The following is a 20,657-nucleotide window of genomic DNA, read 5'->3' as shown; positions in this document are numbered from 1 at the left end:
AATGCAAGCAGATACCCTGATATTGACGGCATAATGTTCCCTATGAATATTATATTTTCCATATCATTTAGTACTACCTGAAAACACCCTTATTGCTAAACACAGGTTAAATGACTGTATAAGACAGGGATAGGCAAGATGGTCCAGAAAGGGCCGGTGTGGGTGCAGGTCTTTGTTCCAAACAAGCAGTTACACACTTGATTCTATTAGTCAACCAATAGTCTTTGCTAAGGACCTTGATTTGTAGACTCAGGTGTGTAACTCCTTGGTTGGAACAAAGACCTGCACCCACACCGGACCTTTCTGGACTATGTTGCCTATCCCTGGTATAAGAACTGATGAAGCATATAATGATGTGAAGCAGTGTCAAAACTGGCAAAATGAAAAGATGTGAAATAAGTCAGGCAACGCCATACTTTATTAAAACTTAACAGTACACAGACAATGTTGTGAAAGGTATTCAGTTTTAGAATATTATATAAACCCAAATTCCAATGAAGTTGGGACGTTGTGTAAAACGTAAATAAAAACAGAATACAATGATTACTTCATTGGAATTGGGGTTTGTACATACATCCATCCATCCATTATCCAAACTGTTTATCCTACTCAGGCATATACTACATATAAAAAAAAAACATTCTAGGTACATTGGTTCTAGTAAAAACGACAACATGAAAAAAGGAGTAAAAAAAATACTCCATCCCAAAAATTTACATCTTCAAATCATGCATTCATTTTGAAGTGATAATAAAAATCCCTGCCTTTAAATCAGCGTGAAAATCAGAACAAAAGCAACCTGCCATTTACAGTATGTGTGACTGTGGCCAGCGATGGCGGCTGACATGGACACGGGGGTGGCCTCTAGTCATCAGAAGATCAGCCTGTCTAAATCTAAATCACTTGAACCAAAATGAAATTGACTCGAGATATGGGAGATTATTCACAAGTGAGAAGTGCTGTCCAGGTAGCGGTCTGTAGCTTGGAGGTCGCTCTTCTTGGACTCCGCCAACGATCAGTCCTACTCCAGGTCCATCTGAAGGCTGTGATGGATAGAAACAACGGGTCAGATCACATTTCTCATATCGACTGTGTTTCCGTGTCACGCACAAGGGCAAAACCAACAGCAGTAGATGCTGCCAGCGTTAGCATTACAATATAATGTGGGTTAAGTGAGTTTTTGGTTAAACACCACTTTCTTGAAAAGGTCCACAAGTCAACACAGGTTGATGAGATTTGGATGAATTTATTACTTGAGATAAAAACCATTAAACCCAAATTTGTTTTTTGGAGAATTTTTGCAGCATAGCAAAGCAAGTCGCTCAAAAAATGGCCGATGGTTATATATACCCATTCAGAGAGTAGCTGACCCATACCAGCCAGTGTGGGTGTAGGATGGCACAACTGTTTGCTCTCATGAGAAATTTATGAAAAAACGAGCTGCATTACATGGCTGCTTCGAAAGAGAAAATCTATGGTTTTTTTGTTTACAGGGAAAACAAATATTACAATCAGCCTCCTCCAAACTGCCCGGGGGCATCAAAAACACTGAGACCCATGTAATGTAGGTGACATGTGTTCTCCAGCATATTAGATCAATAAAATAAGAGGTGAGAAGAAAGGCGATGCGCCAGCATTAGCATGCTAAATTCTCTGGGTAGACTTGTGAGAAGCTGGGACGAGGAGTACTGCACCACCCTCGCTGTCCTCTACATCTACACCCCTTTATATCCTTCACATGGACACCACCATCTCTGTGCTCGACATCTACACCCCTTTATATCCTTTACATGGACACCGCCATCTCTGTACTCGACATCTATTCCTCTTTATATTAGTTGTTTGACCAAAACCCCATTCAGTTTTCCCCATAGAGACTAAAACTTCCGGGTTGGCCAATCACAAAGAAAAAAGGACAAGAGTGTGGGTGGCGTGGCGGCCTATTCCGTTGCCTACCAAGACGGGAATCACTGGTTCAAATCCCAGTGTTACCTCCGGCTTGGTCAGGCATCCCTACAGCCACAATTGGCCGTGTTTGTGGGTGAGAAGCTAGATGTGGGTATGTGTCCTGGTCGCTGCACTAGTGCCTCCTCTGGCCGGTCGGGGTGCCTGTTCGGGGGGGGGGGCTCGAAATTAACGATGTCCCGGGGACCATAAAAAATCCTACTGGAACACAAATATATATTTGTCTGGGACAATTCCGGGACAGTGAAAAAAAATGTCAAAGTAAACTTTGAAATAGGTGTTATTTGCAAAGTCATTAATTATGAGTATCTAGACGTTACTTTGTCGTTTGAATAATTTAATAAAAACGTGTGAACGGCGAAACTACAGAAGGCTTACGTTCTTGCGGCACCTCACGATAGGGCAGTCAATCACCTGTTCGTGCAAATCATAGAATGCATTCTACGTCATCCACTCTGCCAGTGGCTGCTGCTTGACTCGCGCCAATGCAACATTCATAGAGCCAGAGCGATAGACCATCATCGACGACAGTTAAAAGAAGAAGAAAGAAATGCTGAGGTGGTTGAATAAACTGCCCCCTGATGCAAGCCCCAATACTGCCGACTCCCGAAACGACTGCATACTCCCGAAACTAATATTCGTATGTTTAATAAAAGAATAAGTATTTTAAACTTATATGGTGGACCAGAGTCCATGGTGTGATGATTAAGTGACAAAAAAGGATCAAATTATATGTATTCTGCATAATTGGGGGGGGGGGGGGGGGTGACGACAAGAATTAAAATTGGGGACACTGTTGGTTCTATCTGGGACAATACAAAGTAGAATTCGGGACAGTTGTGGGACACTGAGGAAAAAAGTTAATTTAGAGCCCGGGGGGGGGGGGGGGGCTGGGTGGAATAGTGTGATCCTCCCACGCGCTACGTCCCCCTGGCGAAACTCCTCACTGTCAGGTGAAAAGAAGCGGCTAGTGACTCCACATGTATGGGAGGAGGCATGTGGTAGTCTGCAACCCTCCCCGGCTCGAAAGAGGGGGTGGAGCAGCGACTGGGACAGCTCGAAAGAGTGGGGTAATTGGCCAAGTACAATTGGGAGAAAAAGGGGGGAAATCAAAAAAAAAAAAAAAAAAAGAAAAGAAAAGAACAAAAGATAAACAGAAAAGACATCACCTACAATTCTGGTACGGTAGAGCCCATTAACATCCCCCAACCCACCTATCCAAACAGCTAGAGCAACATGTTTACAAAATCCTGGAATTTAATCCCATGACAGTGTTCAGCCAGCAACAAGGCAAAAGCCCGACATTTCCCACCGCACTGAGAGGGCGATGTGTCGTACCTCTCCAGATACTCATGGACGTTATCATGGCCGTTGTAGCGAGCCAACCCCACCAGGATGCCAGTGGCACAGCGACCCTCCTTCTTCCGACACAGACTGCAGTTGCACATTCCCCGGCAGATGGGACATGACCAGTTCTAGAGAAAGTAAACACTGATTGAGATGACTGTGGGTTACCAACCGCCCTCACCCCCAACCCCCCTTTCAAAGGAGAGCGCATATCGAGGTTCCTGCCACCTCCACATCTGAAACCTAACAGTTGTGCATTCACATTGTGCAGCCATTTAACCTACCAAATTAAAAGGAACATTTTATTTCACTTGGTAAGGGGCAAAAAATAAGCATCTGTTTTTGTTTTGTTTTTTTAAATTCTTTTTTAGTATCACTATCAATGGAAACATACAAGACACCTGACAGGACAGGCCAAACAAAAGACATGCAACAATACATACTGTTATAATAAACAATACTAAAATAACAAAGAAGGAAAAAAAGTAAAGTTTTCTAGCGGGAGAATCTTGAAAATGTCACAGCAGCATTGATTGATTGTAGGTGGTAGTTACGATACACGTATAAGCAATGCACAGTAGTTTCTTGGTAGGGGTAAGTTGAGTGGATCTCGGTGTACACACAGAGCCCCTGCAATACCAAACAGGGATGACCAAGAGACAAACTCAATATTACACTTAAATATATTCTGCAGGTCATTTCTGATGTTTTGCCAGAAAACAGTGATTAAAGGACAGGACCGTAATAAATGACCGTGTGTCCATTTGCCCATTTTACATTTGCAGCATAGAGCTGAGAATCGAGAGGGATTCATTTTATTAAGAATTACAGGGGTTCTGTGTACACGCTGCATAACTTTGTACTTCATTACTTGAATTCTGTTGCATGTAAAACTTTTGTGAGCATCCAGTAAAGTTTTTGTCCAGGAATTCATATCTGTGCCGCTACTCGAGTCCTACTCCCAAACTGTATAAGTAGCTTTTTCTGAGTTATCAGTGGTACTAGTTTATATAAAAGGAAATAAAATGCAGGTAAGAAATGTTGTGGCTGAGGCTTTCGGCGTAAAAATACATCAACTGGAGATTCTACTGTCCTTTCAAGGGGTCAAGTCAATTTTACTTGTATAGCCCAATCCATCCTTTCAACATCATTTTGGATAAAATAAATTGCCTGACTTGTACATTTACACAAAAAAGTGTTTAGAAGGTATAGCAACACTAGCACAACCGGGATTTCACTCCTACCTAGAATGACCACGGACCGTCAAAATGACGGTCAGTTTTTAAACTCTATTCTGTCAAGATAAATACCCAACTGAGATATTAATGCATTGCATATGTTAGCATGTCTGTTAAGAAACGACTGACACCAAAATTAACATTTTAATAACTTTAATACTAGTTTTCAAACAACTTAGAATGGCCGCTGTCCAGCGCCTATAAATACTGCAATGCCGCGGTGGTAGTCATGGTGCGTCTGAAACAGCGTCTGTACCCAGACATGTTGGAAATAATCGAGAATCAAGTTTAGAATGTTACTCTGCACTGGAGAACACTAGTGTGTTTCTAAGACAGAGCAACGAACTTCACGAAGGAAATTATGCCACCAACACACGTCGTAGTGACATGACACGCACGATCATGCGCAAATTACGAGCCGTCTTTTTGACGGCTCATGGTCGTTTTAGGTAGACCTTATCACACCTTTGTTTGTGTGCAATTGATCTAAAACTCATTTTAATGCAAATATATTCAATTTTAGGAGCAATCATGGAGTGGCAGGTCTGTTATTAAACTTTGAAATTCCAAAACCGTCAAAATGACGGCCTGGGTCGTTCTAGTGCTAAATGTGTGTTGTACTTGTTGTTGTTGAATATGGAACAGGTCTGCCACACATCTGATCCCTTTGCTAAACCATAAGTGAAAGACCCCGCTGTCAAGGCCAGGAGAAAGTGTTTTGTTTTTGACAAATGATGTAAGGGAAGAAAAGCAACCTGTTCTCTTGAGAAATGCATTCATGTGTCTTACCAGACCTTGAACGTATTCTGCAAAATGGGATTACCTTTAATTCCTGAGGGAACATTTTTTCTCTGCCGCAATACAGCGCTAAATATGCTAACAATACAACGCTAACAAGTGACTGTGGTGAAGACCACCAATAATCTATACTGGTCCATGAAACATTAGGACCAATGTGTAAATACTTAGGAATTGTACATGCATGTGATGCACCCAGTTATAGTAAGTAAGATTCAGCAGATTCAAGCTGCCTTAATTAAGTGGTAATTGTAGTTTTCTTTTTTTATTATTATTATTTTAAGCCTTTCTGTGAATGTTCTCATTCATCCAGGTCATGGCTATCCAAAGGAGTTGAAACAAGTGCAACTGGACTTGGTATATATCCGTGAAGACGTTTTGCCTCTCATCCAACAGGCTTCCTCAGTTCGTGCCTTTCTGACTAGACGAAGCTAGTCTGACTGGCTGGTGATGAGACTCAGAATTTATCCTCTTGGAGCCGTTGTCAGAGCTATAGATGTCCATGGCTCTTTGTGTCCCGATGTTTACCAACGCCCGTCGCTAACAGAGCCATAGATATGAGTGGCTCTTTTGAGTACCGATGTTTGGCCCCGCCCGTCGTTATCAGAGCTATTGATTTGCATTTGTTTAGCAGTGACGGTAGTTGGCGGTGTTAGTTTCGACTTCATTATTCAGTGGTCATGAGAGTCGTTGAAGCCGTTAGTGACCGACTGTTGTTCTTGGAGGCTAGGCTTCTTGAGTCTCCTGGGTGGAGATTAAAGGACGGCATTGTAAGTGGGAGATGGGTGGTGTCGCAGACCTCCTCCTCTGTTGAGGGATGGTTTTTCCAGTTTCGCATAGATGGCTTCCTTCACCCCTCTTTCAAACCATCTATCTTCTCTGTCCAAAATGTGTACGTTGCTGTCCTCGAAGGAGTGTGTCTTCTCCTTTAGGTGTAGATATACTGCTGAGTCTTGTCCTGAGGAGTTTGGCCTTCTGTGTTGGGCCATCCATTTGTGTAGTGGTTGTTTGGTTTCTCCTATGTATAGGTCAGTGCAATCCTCATTGCATTGTACAGCATACACCAAGATTGCTTTTTTGGGTGTGTGGTACACGGTCTTTGGGATGAACCAGTCTTTGTCGGAGTGTGTTGCTGGGTTTGAAGTATACCGGGATGCGGTGTTTGTTGAAAATTCTCCTGAGTTTCTCGGAGACCCCAGAAACATACGGGATGACTGCTATTCCTTCTGTTCCTTTTCTCCTCGTCGCTCACCTGGTTGGTCTTTTTGGAACGTGTTGCAGTTTTCACAAAGGTCCAACTAGGGTAACTGCAGGTTTTTAAAGCTCCCCTCAGGTGTTTGTGTTCTTCTCATTGGGCCTGAGTGCTGCTGGGCACATTGCCAGCTCTGTGTTGCAAAGTTTTGATGATGCTCAGTTTGTGTTCCAGAGGGTGGGTGGTGTGAGTCGAAAAGTAAATATTGGTCTGTGTGTGTAGGTTTCCTGTAAACCCCAATGTCGAGGCTCCTGTCTTCCCCAATGTGGACGTCACAGTCCAAGAAGGGCAAACTGTTGTTCTTTACGTCTTCCCTTGTGAACTTAATGTTCTTGTCCACTGAGTTGATGTGTTTGGTAAACGCTTCCACCTCTTGTGTTTGGATTTTGACCCATGTGTCGTCCACATATCTGAACCAGTGGCTCGGAGGTGTTCCTCTGAAGGAGACCAGGGCCCTGTGTTCTACCTTTTCCATATATAAGTTGGCCACAATGGGTGATACTGGTGAGCCCATTGCACAGCCGTGCTTCTGTCTGTAAAACTGGCCCCTGAATTGGAAATATGTAGTGTTCAGGCAAAGGTCTGGTAGTTGGCAAATCTGGTCTGGGCTGAGGTTGGTCCTATTGTGGAGGGTGTAGTCCCATAGCAAACGTTGCCTCACAGTTTCCAAAGCCTCCATGGTTGGGATGCAGGTGAATAACGAGGTCACGTCGTAGGATACCATGGTTTCATCCGGTTCCAGTTTTACGCCTTGGACCTTGTCCACGAAGTCAATGGAGTTTTGGATATGGTGAGGTGTTTCGCCCACTAAAGGGGTCAAGATGTTGGCTATATGTTTGGCAAAGTTGTACGTGACCGAGTTTATGCTGCTGACGATGGGCTTGAGGGGGGTTCCATCTTTATGGATCTTAGGGAGTCCATATATGCATGGAATGTTATCTTGTGGGTAGAGACGGTGGTATTGTATCCGATCAATGGTTCCTCCTTTCTGTAGGTACTCTATTATTCTCCTCTTGTAACCACTAGTAGGATTGCGTCTCAGAGGTTCATAGGTGTCGGTGTCGCTGAGTAATGACGTGATCTTGGTGTGGTAGTCTGTTGTGTTGAGGATCACCGTGCATCTCCCCTTATCTGCTGGAAGGATAGTGATGTTTTCATCCTTGCTCAGGGCTGTCACGGCTTTCCTTTCCTCCATGGTTAGGTTGGAAGGAGGGAGTTTCGCATTGGACAGAGCTGCTGATACATTTAACCTAAGCTGTTCCGCCTCGGTTTCCGTTAGATTGTTTTTCCTTGTGGCTGATTCTGTGGATGTGATGAGGTCAACTATAGGTAGTTGTTTGGGTGTCATGGCGAAGTTCAGTCCTTTGGCTAAGACCTCCTTCTCTGATTGGGAAAGTACCTTGTCCGACAGATTCTTGATCCATCTGTTCTGCATTCCGTTTTGTGTGGGATGAACTGTCTTTTGTCTCCAGGTAAGTATATCTGCTTGGCTAGTGTTGTTGGTTTGTCGCTGTAAGTTTTGAAACTTCCTTGTCTGCCTTTCTTTGGTTTTGTGGTGTTGAGATAGTTGGGCTTTCTTGGTGAAATCCGTGATCCTCTCCAAGACTGCACCAGGCAAGTGGGATGTTATTTGCTGGAGTAGTTGGTCAGATTTCTCCTTCAGCCCTTCAATACTGAAATGGACCTGTCTCACTCTTTCATTCAGGAGTTGATTCTGTGCCTTCTCTATGATTCTGTCTGCTCTATGTCCTTTCATTGTGGTACACAGGCGCAGGCTGGTGGGTATGAGCCTGTGTTGTCTGCATCTCAGATTGAATCACAAGTGGTTTCTGTAGTCTGCAATCTTCCGAGCCATCCTTTCATATTCCCTCACTATTTTAAGGGGCTCAGACCCAAATTGTTCCACAACATGTCTGTGAATGTTCTCGTTCATCCAGGTCATGGTTATCCAAAGGAGTTGAATCAAGTGCAACTGGACTCGGTACATATCCGGTAAGACATTTTGTCTCTCATCCAAGAGGCTTCCTCAGTTCGTGCCTTTCTGACTAGACGAAGCTAGTCTGACTGGCTGGTCCCGATGTTAACCAACGCCCGTCGCTAACAGAGCCATAGATATGAGTGGCTCTTTTGTGTACCGATGTTTGGCCGCGACCGTCGTTATCGGAGCTATTGATATGCGTGGCTCTCCTTTGCTCTGATGTCCAGCCGCACCCGTTAGCAACGGGCGTTGGTAAACATCGGGACACAAAGAGCCATGGACATCTATAGCTCTGACAATGACTCCAAGAGGATAAATTCTGAGTCTCATCACCAGCAGCCAGTCAGACTAGCTTCGTCTAGTCAGAAAGGCACGAACTGAGGAAGCCTCTTGGATGAGAGGCGAAACGTCTTCACGGATATATACCAAGTCCAGTTGCACTTGATTCAACTCCTTTGGATATTTTAAGCCTTGCTTTTTTATGACAAATGAATTTAGATAGCAGTGTATTTATCTCATTGGTAACCTTTTTTGTGAAGATATAAGGGGAACATTTGAAGGGGATAAAACAATCCGGTGAACATATTTATTTTAAATTAAATTAATCCTCCCAAGCCAGGAAATAAGCAGGTCCACCCACCTTTCAAGGCCTGCTTGTGTCGTTCTTAATGTAAGTGTAAAATTCAGTCCATAAAGCAGATTGAGATTCACTGGAATTTTAACCCCGAGGTCACAAAAGGCTTTGGGTGACCGCTTAAAAAGGAAAATCCGGCTTCCGACTTGTTTACATTTAAGAAGGTCAATAGATACCACAGCTTTTACACCCATTTCTTTTTGCATTTGAAAATAATTCTAATTTACACCAGTTGTTTTTCTAGATGCTTTTAAGTGGTTGTGTATTGTGTGTGTATGTGTGTGTTGGACTGCCAACTGACCGGGTCAAGCAGGACAGCACGTACGTCCTCTCCGTACCGGTTCTTCAGGCACGGTCCACAGAACTGCCCTTTGCCCCCCACGCAAACGCCACTGCGACACACCGTCTTAGTGTCTAGAGTCTTCTGTCTGCACTGGTGACACGAACTCCCCTGGAAAACACACACACACACACACACACACACACACACACACGGTTAATATGCTATGGAAAAATTTTACTATCCTGACAATAGCTCCATGTTCATAAAATGTAAACCATAGGGTGAGATTGTGGTGCAGGCCTACAATGACTCACATTCTCCTTATCCCAGATTTTGTCTTTGCTGCGGTAGGCTATGTTGTCAAGGTCCTCCTTGGTTATTTCGTCGACTGACTTCACCGCGTACTGGGACCTCCTATAGCCCAGACTTTTCCTCTTTTTCCTCCTCCCATCGACCAGTTCTCTGTCCACCTGTCCACATATAATAGTTATCGGTCCACACAAGGTACATGGGGGAAGGCATTGTCAACGGTTGCCATTCAAGTTGAACGCACATTAACACAAAAACAGAGCAGTTAGTCAAAATGACTGGCATCAAGTGCACAAACAGGAAATGCCAGCTGACACCTGTCAAATATGAAGTGCGCTGTATTTAGTGCTGCACTGTAAAATCAGGAAACACCTTTCCCTTTAGAAAACACAAGTGTGTGTGAGCACTGACGCCTGGGAATAAAACGGCGTTTTGAGAAGCGGCAGCTTGTCAAGCGGCCGTGTGTGTAGTCAAGGCTGGATGCCCCTGGTGTGGGGGGGTTTATATTGAAATGAATTAACCTGCATCAGCAGTCACCGGTGTGTGTTTGCTTTTGGCCTACATCTGTTTCTCATCGACACATGTGACAAAAATGGACAACGAGCCCGACATGAACAATCTGAAATAAGGTCAAAATCACAATATCAGACGCCACTACCAGCTGCTATAGTTTTAACCAATTTAGATTTTCTTAACTCTAAATTGATGTAGATTAAATGCAGATAAAAAGGGGTGACAAGAACAAAAATACCTTTTTTGTTTTATAGGACCTTTAATGAAGTTTAATTGAAAAAAAAAAAAGTCCTACCACATTGATGCTGGTTAAAGAACCAGCCAATGAAAATCTCCTGTGCTGCAGGATATCCTCATCTGTGTTGTGCTTCAAAACGCTTCATTATCAAGTTTTTTCATTAAGCGTTTTACCTCTAAATCCGTTACCTCCTTTCCTACTCTGCCCACTTGGCACCTGCTGTACCTCGATCCATCCAGGAAGTGGGATCTCTCCTTACCCTGCACTTCCTGAGGTTTGTTTCATTTGTCGTAACTGTGAAGGTTTTTATCTGTGGAGTTTCTCTCAGCCAAACTGAGGTTCTAGTTGGTGTCGTTCACTGGGCATAAAGACAGTAACCTGTATTAAATTAACTGGATGATACACTTGTTGGTATTTGAAGGCATACAGTATTCTGACACTGCTCAACCCTTCTTATGGCAACGGTTTCCTGACAGCAAATAAGTCCAAAGAGATGAGACTTACTCTTCATCGAGTAGGTGTGTGACCAAGTGTGTGTATGTGTATACACTGGCAGATACTAGGGCGGGGACGATTCACAAATCTCATAGTTCGATATGTCTCACGGTTCAGGGCTCACGATTTCAATTCCGTATGGCACAGTGGACGCCTCGGTAAGCAAGAGGCAAAACACCACTGAAGTTCTCTATTTTTTATTTATTTTAAGAATTAGGCCCAACATTTTGGCGTTATCAAGGCACGTGTTCAAACGCAATGCAAGTGCAAAAGTTCTGACAACATTTTGTGCCATCTTTTCTTGTTGTGTAACACAATTGATTTACTTTAAAACTTTAAACTTTAAAAACTACTAGAACGACCACGGCGGTCATTTTGACCGTTTTGGATTTTCAAAGTTTAATAACTTTGTGGGGGAAAAAAGATAGACCTGCCGCTCCCTGAATGCGCCTAAAATTGCATATATTTGCATTGAAATGCACTTTAGATCAATTGCACAAACCAAAAAAAGTTACCAGATCTACCTAAAACGACCATGAGCGGTCAAAATGATTGCGCATCATGTCACTATTGATGATGTGTGTTGTTCGCGTCATTTCCTTCGCAACGTTCAGTTCTTTTTCCTTTTTTTTTACATTTCACGTTTTATAAGCCTTGCTAGGTTTGTTAGATGAGCAATATGTTTTCCGTTTTTTGTTTTTCAGGTATTATTTCCAACACGTCTGGGTACAGCCGCCATTTCAGACGCACCATGACTACCACCAAGGTGTTGCAGTATTTACAGGGGCTGGACAGCGGCCATTTCACATTGTTTGAAAAATAGTATTGTAACGATCACGGATGTGTATACTCACTGGCCAGTTGGCCAATGGGTCAGACCCTTTAGTCCTGCCCTTTTCAACCACTGTGCCATGGCACACTAGTGTGCCGCGAGAGATCGTCAGGTGTGCCGTGGGAAATTATCCAATTCCACTTAATGGGTCCAGAAAAATTTATCTTAAGCTGCGCTAAGTAATTAATTTCATACACCTCTCGTTGAGCGTCTATGGTTGCGCTATGGTGGTAGGCCTACGCAGTCAATGTCTAATGAAGTACTCTCCTATGCCTGTGGGGGCGGTAGGTAGCGCGATTAGTAATTATTTGTGATTTCAGACAATAGAATTAGAGATGCAGGTAGACCGTTAGCCACAAGTGACAACACGTTAAAAATTGAGAAATATTTGAAGGGAAAAGATGCTCCTGATCATGTTGATCCTGATCAAAGTCGGACTAACCCAGATGAAGAGCCTACTACAAGTGGGGGTCAAAAGAAATCAAAAACGGTGAGCTCATCAAGGCAATACAGTGACACTTATGTCATTTGGATTTTTTTTTTCCATGGGAGATTCTACCGCACTAATTCCGTTGTGCTTAGTATGTGGGGAAAAGCGAGCCAACAGTGCCATGGTCCCAAGTAAGCTTAAACGTCACCTGCAAACAAAACACCAGTCTCTCCAAAACAAGAACACAGAGTATTCGTTGCTTGCGTGATCACACTGAGAAACAGGCAACTCTGATGAGGAAGACCACAAAGGTGTCTGAGAGAGCTCTAAAAGCTAGCTACCTAGTTGAACTCGTGGCCAAAGCAAAAAAGCCACACACAGTGGCAGAGACATTAATATTACCGGCCTGCAAAGCCATTGTGAACAAAATGCTTGGCCCAGATGCAGTTAGAGAAATTGCCAAAGTTCCCCTCTCGGATAACATGATTGCCAGACGCATCGATGACATGTCTGCAGACATTGAAAGTGTTGTTTGGAAAAGATACGTTCCAGTGGGAAATTTGCATTGCAACTACAAGTCGATGGACATCAGTGGACATGCTCAACTCTTGGCTATGGTGCGCTTTGTGGATGGAGACACCACCCGAGAAAGTTTCCTTTTTTGCAAGGCACTGCCTGAAAAAAACAACAAGGTAGGAAATTTTTCAGATCACGTCAGAGTATCTCGAACAAGGAGGACTTCAGTGGGACAATTGCGTGAGTGTCTGCACTGATGGAGCAGCAGCTATGGTCGGACGCAGCAAGAGCTTCGTTAACAGAGTGAGAGAGAGAAACCAAGATGTTGTGATCACACACTGCTTTTTAAACAGCAAGGCACTTGTTGCTAAAATTTTACCAGCAGACCTAGCTGATGTGTTGAATGGTGTCACGCGTATGGTAAACTTTGTCAAAACAAGACCTCTGAAATGCTGCTTATTAGCAACTTTATGTGAGGAGATGGGAGTGGAGCATAAGGCCTTGTTGCTCCATACGGAGGTCTGCTGGTTATCTCATGGAAAAGTACTGGCCCGCGTGTATGAGTTGCGGGAGGAACTGAAAACCTTTTTAACTGATGAGAAGTGCGATGACACAAAGCTGCTTGCAAGTGATGAATGGTTTACAAGGCTCGCATACATGGCGGGTATTTTTCAACACCTGAATGAACTGAATACTCGAATGCAAGGCTAAAACGAAAATCTGCTCACAAGCACTAACAAGATAAACGGATTCCGTTCAAAGGTCTCCCTCTGGCGACAACACCTGGAAAGGGACACTCGAAATGTTCCCCCTGACCCAAAAATGGCAAGGATATGTTTACACTGCTGTGTTGTGTGAAATAATAAGTGAACATTAAAAACTCTTGAGGAGAAATTGTCCTTTAATTTCCCCTCAGCCTCCACCGAATCTTTTGACTGGGTCAGGGACCCATATAGCTCAGCAGTAGTTTTCGGAAAGGACATGACTTTGCAAGAGCAAGAGCAACTCATGGAACTGAGACAAGACCGTATTTTAAAACTGAGCTATGCTGATCTATCTCTGGATAGTTTTTGGTTGACTGCTGCCAAGTACTTCCCAATCATGGCAAACAGAGCCACCACAATGTTGTTCCCATTTTCCACAACCTATCTCTGCGAGCTTGGCTTTTCAAGCCTAACGACCATAAACACAAAAAACAGAGCAACCGAGAGCAGTCGAGCAAGAGCTCCGTGTGTCCCTCTTGTCGATTTCTGCCAGGATATCAGCTTTGTGTTCATCGAAACAGGCCCAGGTTTCGCACTGAGTGAGTATACCTCTAAGTCCTTATATTGTATACTATGATAGGTTATGTACTGTTTCATTTTGTAACAACTGGGATGGTGGTGTGCCGTAGGACTTTTGCTATGTCAAAAATGTGCCATGGCTCAAAAAAGGTTGAAAAACACTGCTTTAGTCAACTGCTTAACATAGTCGTCCGTGGTGCAGCAGACCCGAGTTCGCATCCCGGCCTGCGCCTGCTGAATTTGCTACAGTATTTAAGTTGGTAAAACGTTATTTTTGTGTCAGTCATTTCCTAACAGACATACTAACTAACATATGCAATGCTTTAATATCTCAATTGGGTATTTATCTTGACAGAATATAGAGTTTAAAAACCGGCAGTCATTAGGTAGGAGTGAAATCCTGGTTGTTCTAATGTTAACACACAATCTCACGAAATGGGGAGTGTCTCGAACCGTGAAGAGCGTATCGAACGGTTTGGAATTCGATCCAGTATCGTCCCACCCCTAATAGATACTGATGTGTGTACACAGTGTACAGTGCGTTCATGTGCTATTGGTGTGTATAATATACCTCCAGAAGTCTCCTGATGTCTGCGCCTCGACTCTCTCGGCTGGGGCACTCGCTTCTCTCTTCCACCCCAAAGTTCTCGGGGGGGCGGGCCTTACGGGACGGGTTCCTCCTCTCCGACCCCGTCTCCACCTCAAACCTCCGTTTGCGCGGCATCACCTTCTCCGAGTTACGCTTCTTCTTCTGTACAAATGTGATTAGGGTGGCCAAATAAGATAAGGACAAATTTTGTTGTGGGAATACATTTCTTAAATATCAATTCATATTAGCTATTCCGGTTTCTCATAACCCTATGGAAAACACTTCCTGTAGCAGGAGATAATTTTGTGGTTATGCCCCCCCCACCAATGGCGGTGAAATGTATGTCTCTGCACTTGTGTCTCTCTTACTCCTGCACCTATCCTGCAGTCTAAATAAAGGAGAAAAACACTTAAGTTTGGTGGATTGCACACATTTTTTAATAAATCACACCCCTGCTTCTGAGTGGGGCACCACCAAGCAAGAGGAAAGGAAAACAATGGCAGCGCTTCCTGTGCCTTGGGCAGTCAGGAGTGACTGGAGGGAGGCCGTCCAGTATTGAGCTGCTTGCTGGTTCGTGTGTAAAACTCACCTGAGGGGTGTTGAGGGGAGTCAGCTCAGCCATGGTGCTCAGGTCAGCAAACAGTTTCGCCAGCTGAGCACAAAGCAAACAACACAGATGGCCACAGTTAAACCCTGGGGCGGAAAACTAACTATACCGAGAAAACTCATTACACTTTTACCACTTCAGTTTTTACTCCTGGTGTGTAGAACCAAATAAGAAACTAAATTTATTATCTTGTTACTTCATTTTTTCCATCTTGACTAAAAACATTGTAGGCTATAACGGCCTTGTTATATAGTTAGGACAATCATTTATGATTGATATTAATGTGAGAGACATTTGCAGTGATATATCACACACACACACACACACACACACACAATTTCCCTACAGGTATTTACAAAGGTTTACCTCATCCTGACTAAGGCTTAAGAGGAGATTTGTCAAGATGGAGGAACCGTTGATGTAGATTTAGAATTCATGTTCAATTTAATTTCCTCAATGAGCTCACCATGTTATCATAGATGATCACGCCAACTCTTTATTAAGCTCCACCAAGTCTGCTCAAAGCTTATCAGCCCACGTGAGCAACTACAAAACACAAACGCATTATTCAGGCTTCTTACCATGGCTTTGTTCTCCTGGATGTTCTTGTTCCTTTTCCTCAAAGAGAGGGAGACAACCTCCTCTTCCTCCTCCTTTTCATCCTCAACCTCTTGCTTCATGATCTTGCTGGCACTCCTGGGCAGAGAGGCGACAGCGGCAGGCTTGTTTTTCTTATTAGCGAGCTCTTGTTTTGGTGTGGACAGTCTTTTGGCAGGAAACCTGAGAAACAACAGATATAGAGACATTTCATTACACTGGGCAGTCAATGGAGAGGCAACCGGAATAACGCCTTGGAGCATTTATTTGGTACCTCTCGAAATATTGGGGCTAGTGTTTCCTTAGCTACTTTGTCATATGTATTTTTCAAACATACCCATGCTCAAGAGGGTAAAAACCAATGCTAACCAGCACCCCCTAGCTATGGCACTGAGCACATATATGGGTCACAACCAGTTCTTATCAATCCTCTCTATATTACAAGAGAAGAATAATGAATTTCAATGTGGACCAGAGTCTCAGAAATTCTAGGTGACTCGGGGGAAAATGGATACCGGCAGCAAAGGTGAAACAAGACACAAACTCAGCAGTCATGTTCAAAAGGTAAAAAAATGAAATATTTATTTTCTGTTCTCTTTTTTAACTCAAGTCAAATAAACATATACATTCAAAAATAATTCAATTTATGGGGGGTGTCCAGGTAGGGTAGTGGTCTATTCCGTTGCTTACCAACACGGGGATCGCCAGATCGAATCCCCGTATTACCTCCGCTTGGTTGGGCGTCTCTACAGACACAACTGGCCATGTCTGCAGGTGGGAAGCCGGATGTGGGTGTGTCCTGGTCGCTGCACTAGCACCTCCACAGGTCGTCAGGGGTGCCTGTTCAGGGGGGAGGGGGAACTGGGGGGAATAGCGTGATCCTCCCATGTGCTACGTCCTCCTGGTGAAACTCCTCACTGCCAGATGAAAGGAAGTGGCTGGCGACTCCACATGTATCAAAGGAGACATGGTAGTCTGCAGCCCTCCCCGGATCGGCGAGGGGGAGGGAGCAATGACCAGGACAGCTGGGACTACCCGGGGCTCGAACCCAGGACCCTCTTGCTGTGAGGCGACCGCACTAAGCACTGTGCCATCATGTCGCCAAAACTACAATCAACACTTGTGATATACACTCAAGTGAAAACTATTGTGGAGGAGGCACAAGAAAGAAAGAGAGGCCAAGTATGCAGATCTGGTAGCTGAGAGTCGGAGGAATGGGTGGAAGGCCCATGAGATCCAGCTGAAGTGGGTTGCTGGGGCTTTGAAGGCCAGTCTCTACACCGAGTTCTGAGACTCTTATCCTGCTCTCAGGGATGCTGGAGCCTATCCCAGCTGCCAGACTGGGCTACTTTTGATTGCGTGGGTAAAAATGGCTCTGATAAACATGATTATTATTACATACATACACTGGACACAGAGAAACCTTCTACTAAATGGCAGTTTAAAAAAAAGGGGGGGCTATTTTTGGGTGGGTTCAGGGCTCTGATTGAGCTATTTGGTCTCAGTCAAATCTGGCAACACTGCATCATTGGGCAGCAGGCGGGGAGACACCCCGGACAGGCTGGCAGGCCATCACAGAGCACGCACGCACACATGCACACAAACACACACAGGGATAATTTAGTCCAAACTTAGGGACAATTTAGGTGGATGTCCTCACCGTTAAATCATCTGGGATTATCCCAGAAAGCCCAGATAAACAATATGTTAAAACGATCAGGTCAAATCAAATCAAATCTCCTTATGAGACTGATTTACATGGAGTAATATCGAAGCCCGAAAAGATTAACTCATGAGAGAAGCACGGCAGGAAATGTAGTTAGAGAAATACAGTAAGACAAAAGACCTTTAAGATCATATATCCCCGAAAGATATACATGAAACCGAAGACCAAGACCGAAGGCAAAATTAAAATGTAATAAGACGGGGCACAATGAACTTCCCACCTGCTTCTGGCGTAGAAAGATGGCTGCGCAAATTCAAGTTTTCAGCGGCCTCACCTAGTACCGGTGTGGGAAGATGGCGGCACAAACTTATGTTTGCTGCAGCCTCACCCAGTACCGTCCATGCAGTGTCTTTGTCCACATCCAAGTTTGTGTTTTTGTTTGATGGCCGGGAGAGCTGGCGCTGGATCGGCTGGAAAAGCTTGGTCTGCTGCGTCCCGTGGGCCCAGGGACCACGGCACTGCCTGGAGCTGCGCCCGAAGAGGGAACACCGAGGGCAGTCTGACAGGATGCGGAAGCAGGGTAGGCTATGCTAACTGCTAGTCCATGCAGAAGGGCAGTTCCGATAACACCGAGGGCAGTCTGGCGGCAGCTTTGCCTAGCGTTGACTGTGTTTTTGGTGTCGTTATGCGGAGTGTGGGGAGGTGTGTCAAAGGTGTCTGACTGGGAGAGCTGGCATTAGATCGGCTGGGGAAGCCTAGTCTGCCAGGTCCGATGGTTCCAGGGACCACGGCCCTGCATGGAGCTGCGCCTGAGGGGGAAACACCGAGGGCGGTCTGACAGGACACGGAAGCGGGACAGGCTAAGCTAACTGCTAGCCCATGCAAACCAGCAGTTCTGACAGTGTTCCTGGCGTTCGTTGTCTTGGACAGTGAAAAATTTGTTTTTTTATATGTTGGATATATTTTTGTAATTTTTAGTAGTTTGGATATATGTGTTCTTGTAGTTTGGATATGTGTTTTTGTCTTTGTGTTGCGCTACTGTGGGATGGTAGAAACAACTTTGCTGATCCCACAGAGATCAGCAGCTCCTTAGTGAGAGGGACCTTGACAACCCATACATTTGTTTTGTTTAACCATTTCAATAAAACTGCACTCACGCGAATCAAATGTTTAAATATTCAGTCTGAACGTAAAGACCTCTTTTCAACCAGCTAGAAACCCTCCCTGGCCACAGTTTTCCAATTCACCTGCATTCTGTAATTGTTCTTGTTAAATTACAGTGAATTGTATGTCAGGCCTAACTGCAGTCCTGCATGTAGCCTACTTTTATTGTTGTGAAATAAATGTATCTGACCAATTTGAAAGTGTATAATTTTTGTGAGGAGCCATACCCACTACCACAGTACAGTGGTGGAAAATAGTACATTTACTCAGGTAGGCTACTGTAGCTACTTAGTTCCAATTTGAGGTAGCTTTACTTGAGTATTTCCATTGGATGCTACGTTATACTTCCACTCCATTACATTTCAGGGGGAAATATTGTACGTTCTACTCCACTACATTTATTAGACAGCTTCAGTTACTTTTCAGATGGAGCTGCGGTATGCCTACATTCAACACTAAGCTAATATCGTTTCTCTTTCCAGCTTCAACTGAACAAATCATCGAAACGGTTAAACAAATGTATGTTTTGTGACACATTGATGTAAGTAACTGCATTTTAGCTGATTGAAAAGAGGTCTTGAAGTTCAGACCGAATATTTAAACATTTGATTCACGGAATTTCGCGCGATCGCTATCAGATAAGATGAAGCCCTCCTCCATGTTGAAAAAGCTGCCACAACTATACGCTGCTGTGGTTGGTTGATTCATGTGAGCATTTGATGACAAAACAACGAATTACAGCAGAGCGCGCAGCGGAGGTCCCTCCCCCCTCCATCCGGAGGATCCGCCCTAGTCTCAAACCTTTCTTCTTCTCCCGGCGGCCATTTTGTCATGACTTAGCATTTTTCCGCCATATTCTATATAGACTATACCATTTAGCAATTAACCGCTCAGTAAAACCAACATCGGTATTCTTTTCGATAGCTAGTCACATTAATATTACCTACAACCGTGAGTTGCAGGTAATATTGCCATAGTATCGCATCATCCAGGTCATTTATTTGTCTATGGGGATACAAACGTTTTAATTACAGGGAATAGCATGCGATAGCTAACAGGCGCGCCTGATACGAACTTGGAATTCATGAAAATAGCACGTGGTGGAATGAATATGTTCCGTATAAGTGTCAAATATTATGTCAGTTTAGGTGTTCAATAGATTTTTCGTTCGTTTTAAAAAGCGTTATCTTATTATTTTTGCAGAGCTGCCAGAACGTGACTTACCGTCGCTCAGAATGTTCATCTCTGCTGTGAATTTCCGGTTTCCAGAGGCTTCTATAAGCGATTCTATCTGACCAATAGATGTCGCTGGCTGAAAACATTTATGCATTTCACCATAGAACGGTCTATTTACAACCTCACATTAGCTGCAGCGGAAAAAGCAGCCAACGATTCGCGCTCTGCACGCAACCCAACCTACATTCATCTTTGCACAACACAAACACGAAGAAGAAGAAATAGTCCTCTCCCGGACAGTTATTTTTTAAGACCTTTGAGTAATGAATTTAAAACAATTTCCGACATTTTAATGAATTTCAGACAATTTAAGGCATTTAATTTAGATACATGATTTAAGACTTTTTAAGGATCCGCGGACACCCTGTACAAGTGCGAGTTAAAACTCTGCCATGCAAAGCGAAAGCCATAGATCAACAACATCCAGAAACATCGCCGGCTTCTCTGGGCCCGAGGTCACCTGAGATGGACTGACGCAAAGTGGAAAAGTGTGCTGTGGTCTGACGAGTCCACGTTTCAAACTGTTTTTGGCGTCGTGTCCTCTGGGCTAAAGAGGAAAAGGACCATCCAAATTGTTATCAGCGCAAAGTTCAAAGGCGAGCATCTGTGATGGTATGGGGGTGTGTTAGTGCCCATGGCATCATGGGTAACTTGCACAACCGCGAAGGCACTATTAATGCTGAAAGG

At 44.0% G+C, this 20,657-nt stretch overlaps 1 protein-coding gene across 1 annotated transcript in view; it reads right to left on the bottom strand.

Annotated features, from left to right (window-relative positions):
* Positions 1-408: 408 nt before the first annotated feature.
* Positions 409-20,657, bottom strand: part of cdca7b (cell division cycle associated 7b) — a 30,852-nt gene continuing 10,603 nt past the window's right edge. Inside the window, exons 4-10 of the mRNA XM_056298858.1 lie at positions 15,889-16,087; positions 15,290-15,352; positions 14,683-14,862; positions 9,810-9,965; positions 9,514-9,663; positions 3,304-3,440; positions 409-1,043 (exon numbers count right to left, since the gene is read on the bottom strand). Coding sequence (XP_056154833.1) covers positions 1,022-1,043; positions 3,304-3,440; positions 9,514-9,663; positions 9,810-9,965; positions 14,683-14,862; positions 15,290-15,352; positions 15,889-16,087 — 907 coding nt within the window. The 3' untranslated portion in view covers positions 409-1,021. The remainder of the gene's footprint in view (positions 1,044-3,303; positions 3,441-9,513; positions 9,664-9,809; positions 9,966-14,682; positions 14,863-15,289; positions 15,353-15,888; positions 16,088-20,657) is intronic.

This window comes from Lampris incognitus, chromosome 18, assembly GCF_029633865.1.
Source record: "Lampris incognitus isolate fLamInc1 chromosome 18, fLamInc1.hap2, whole genome shotgun sequence".
Taxonomy (NCBI): Eukaryota; Metazoa; Chordata; class Actinopteri; order Lampriformes; family Lampridae; genus Lampris; species Lampris incognitus.
This window is presented reverse-complemented; position numbering and strand designations above follow the sequence as displayed.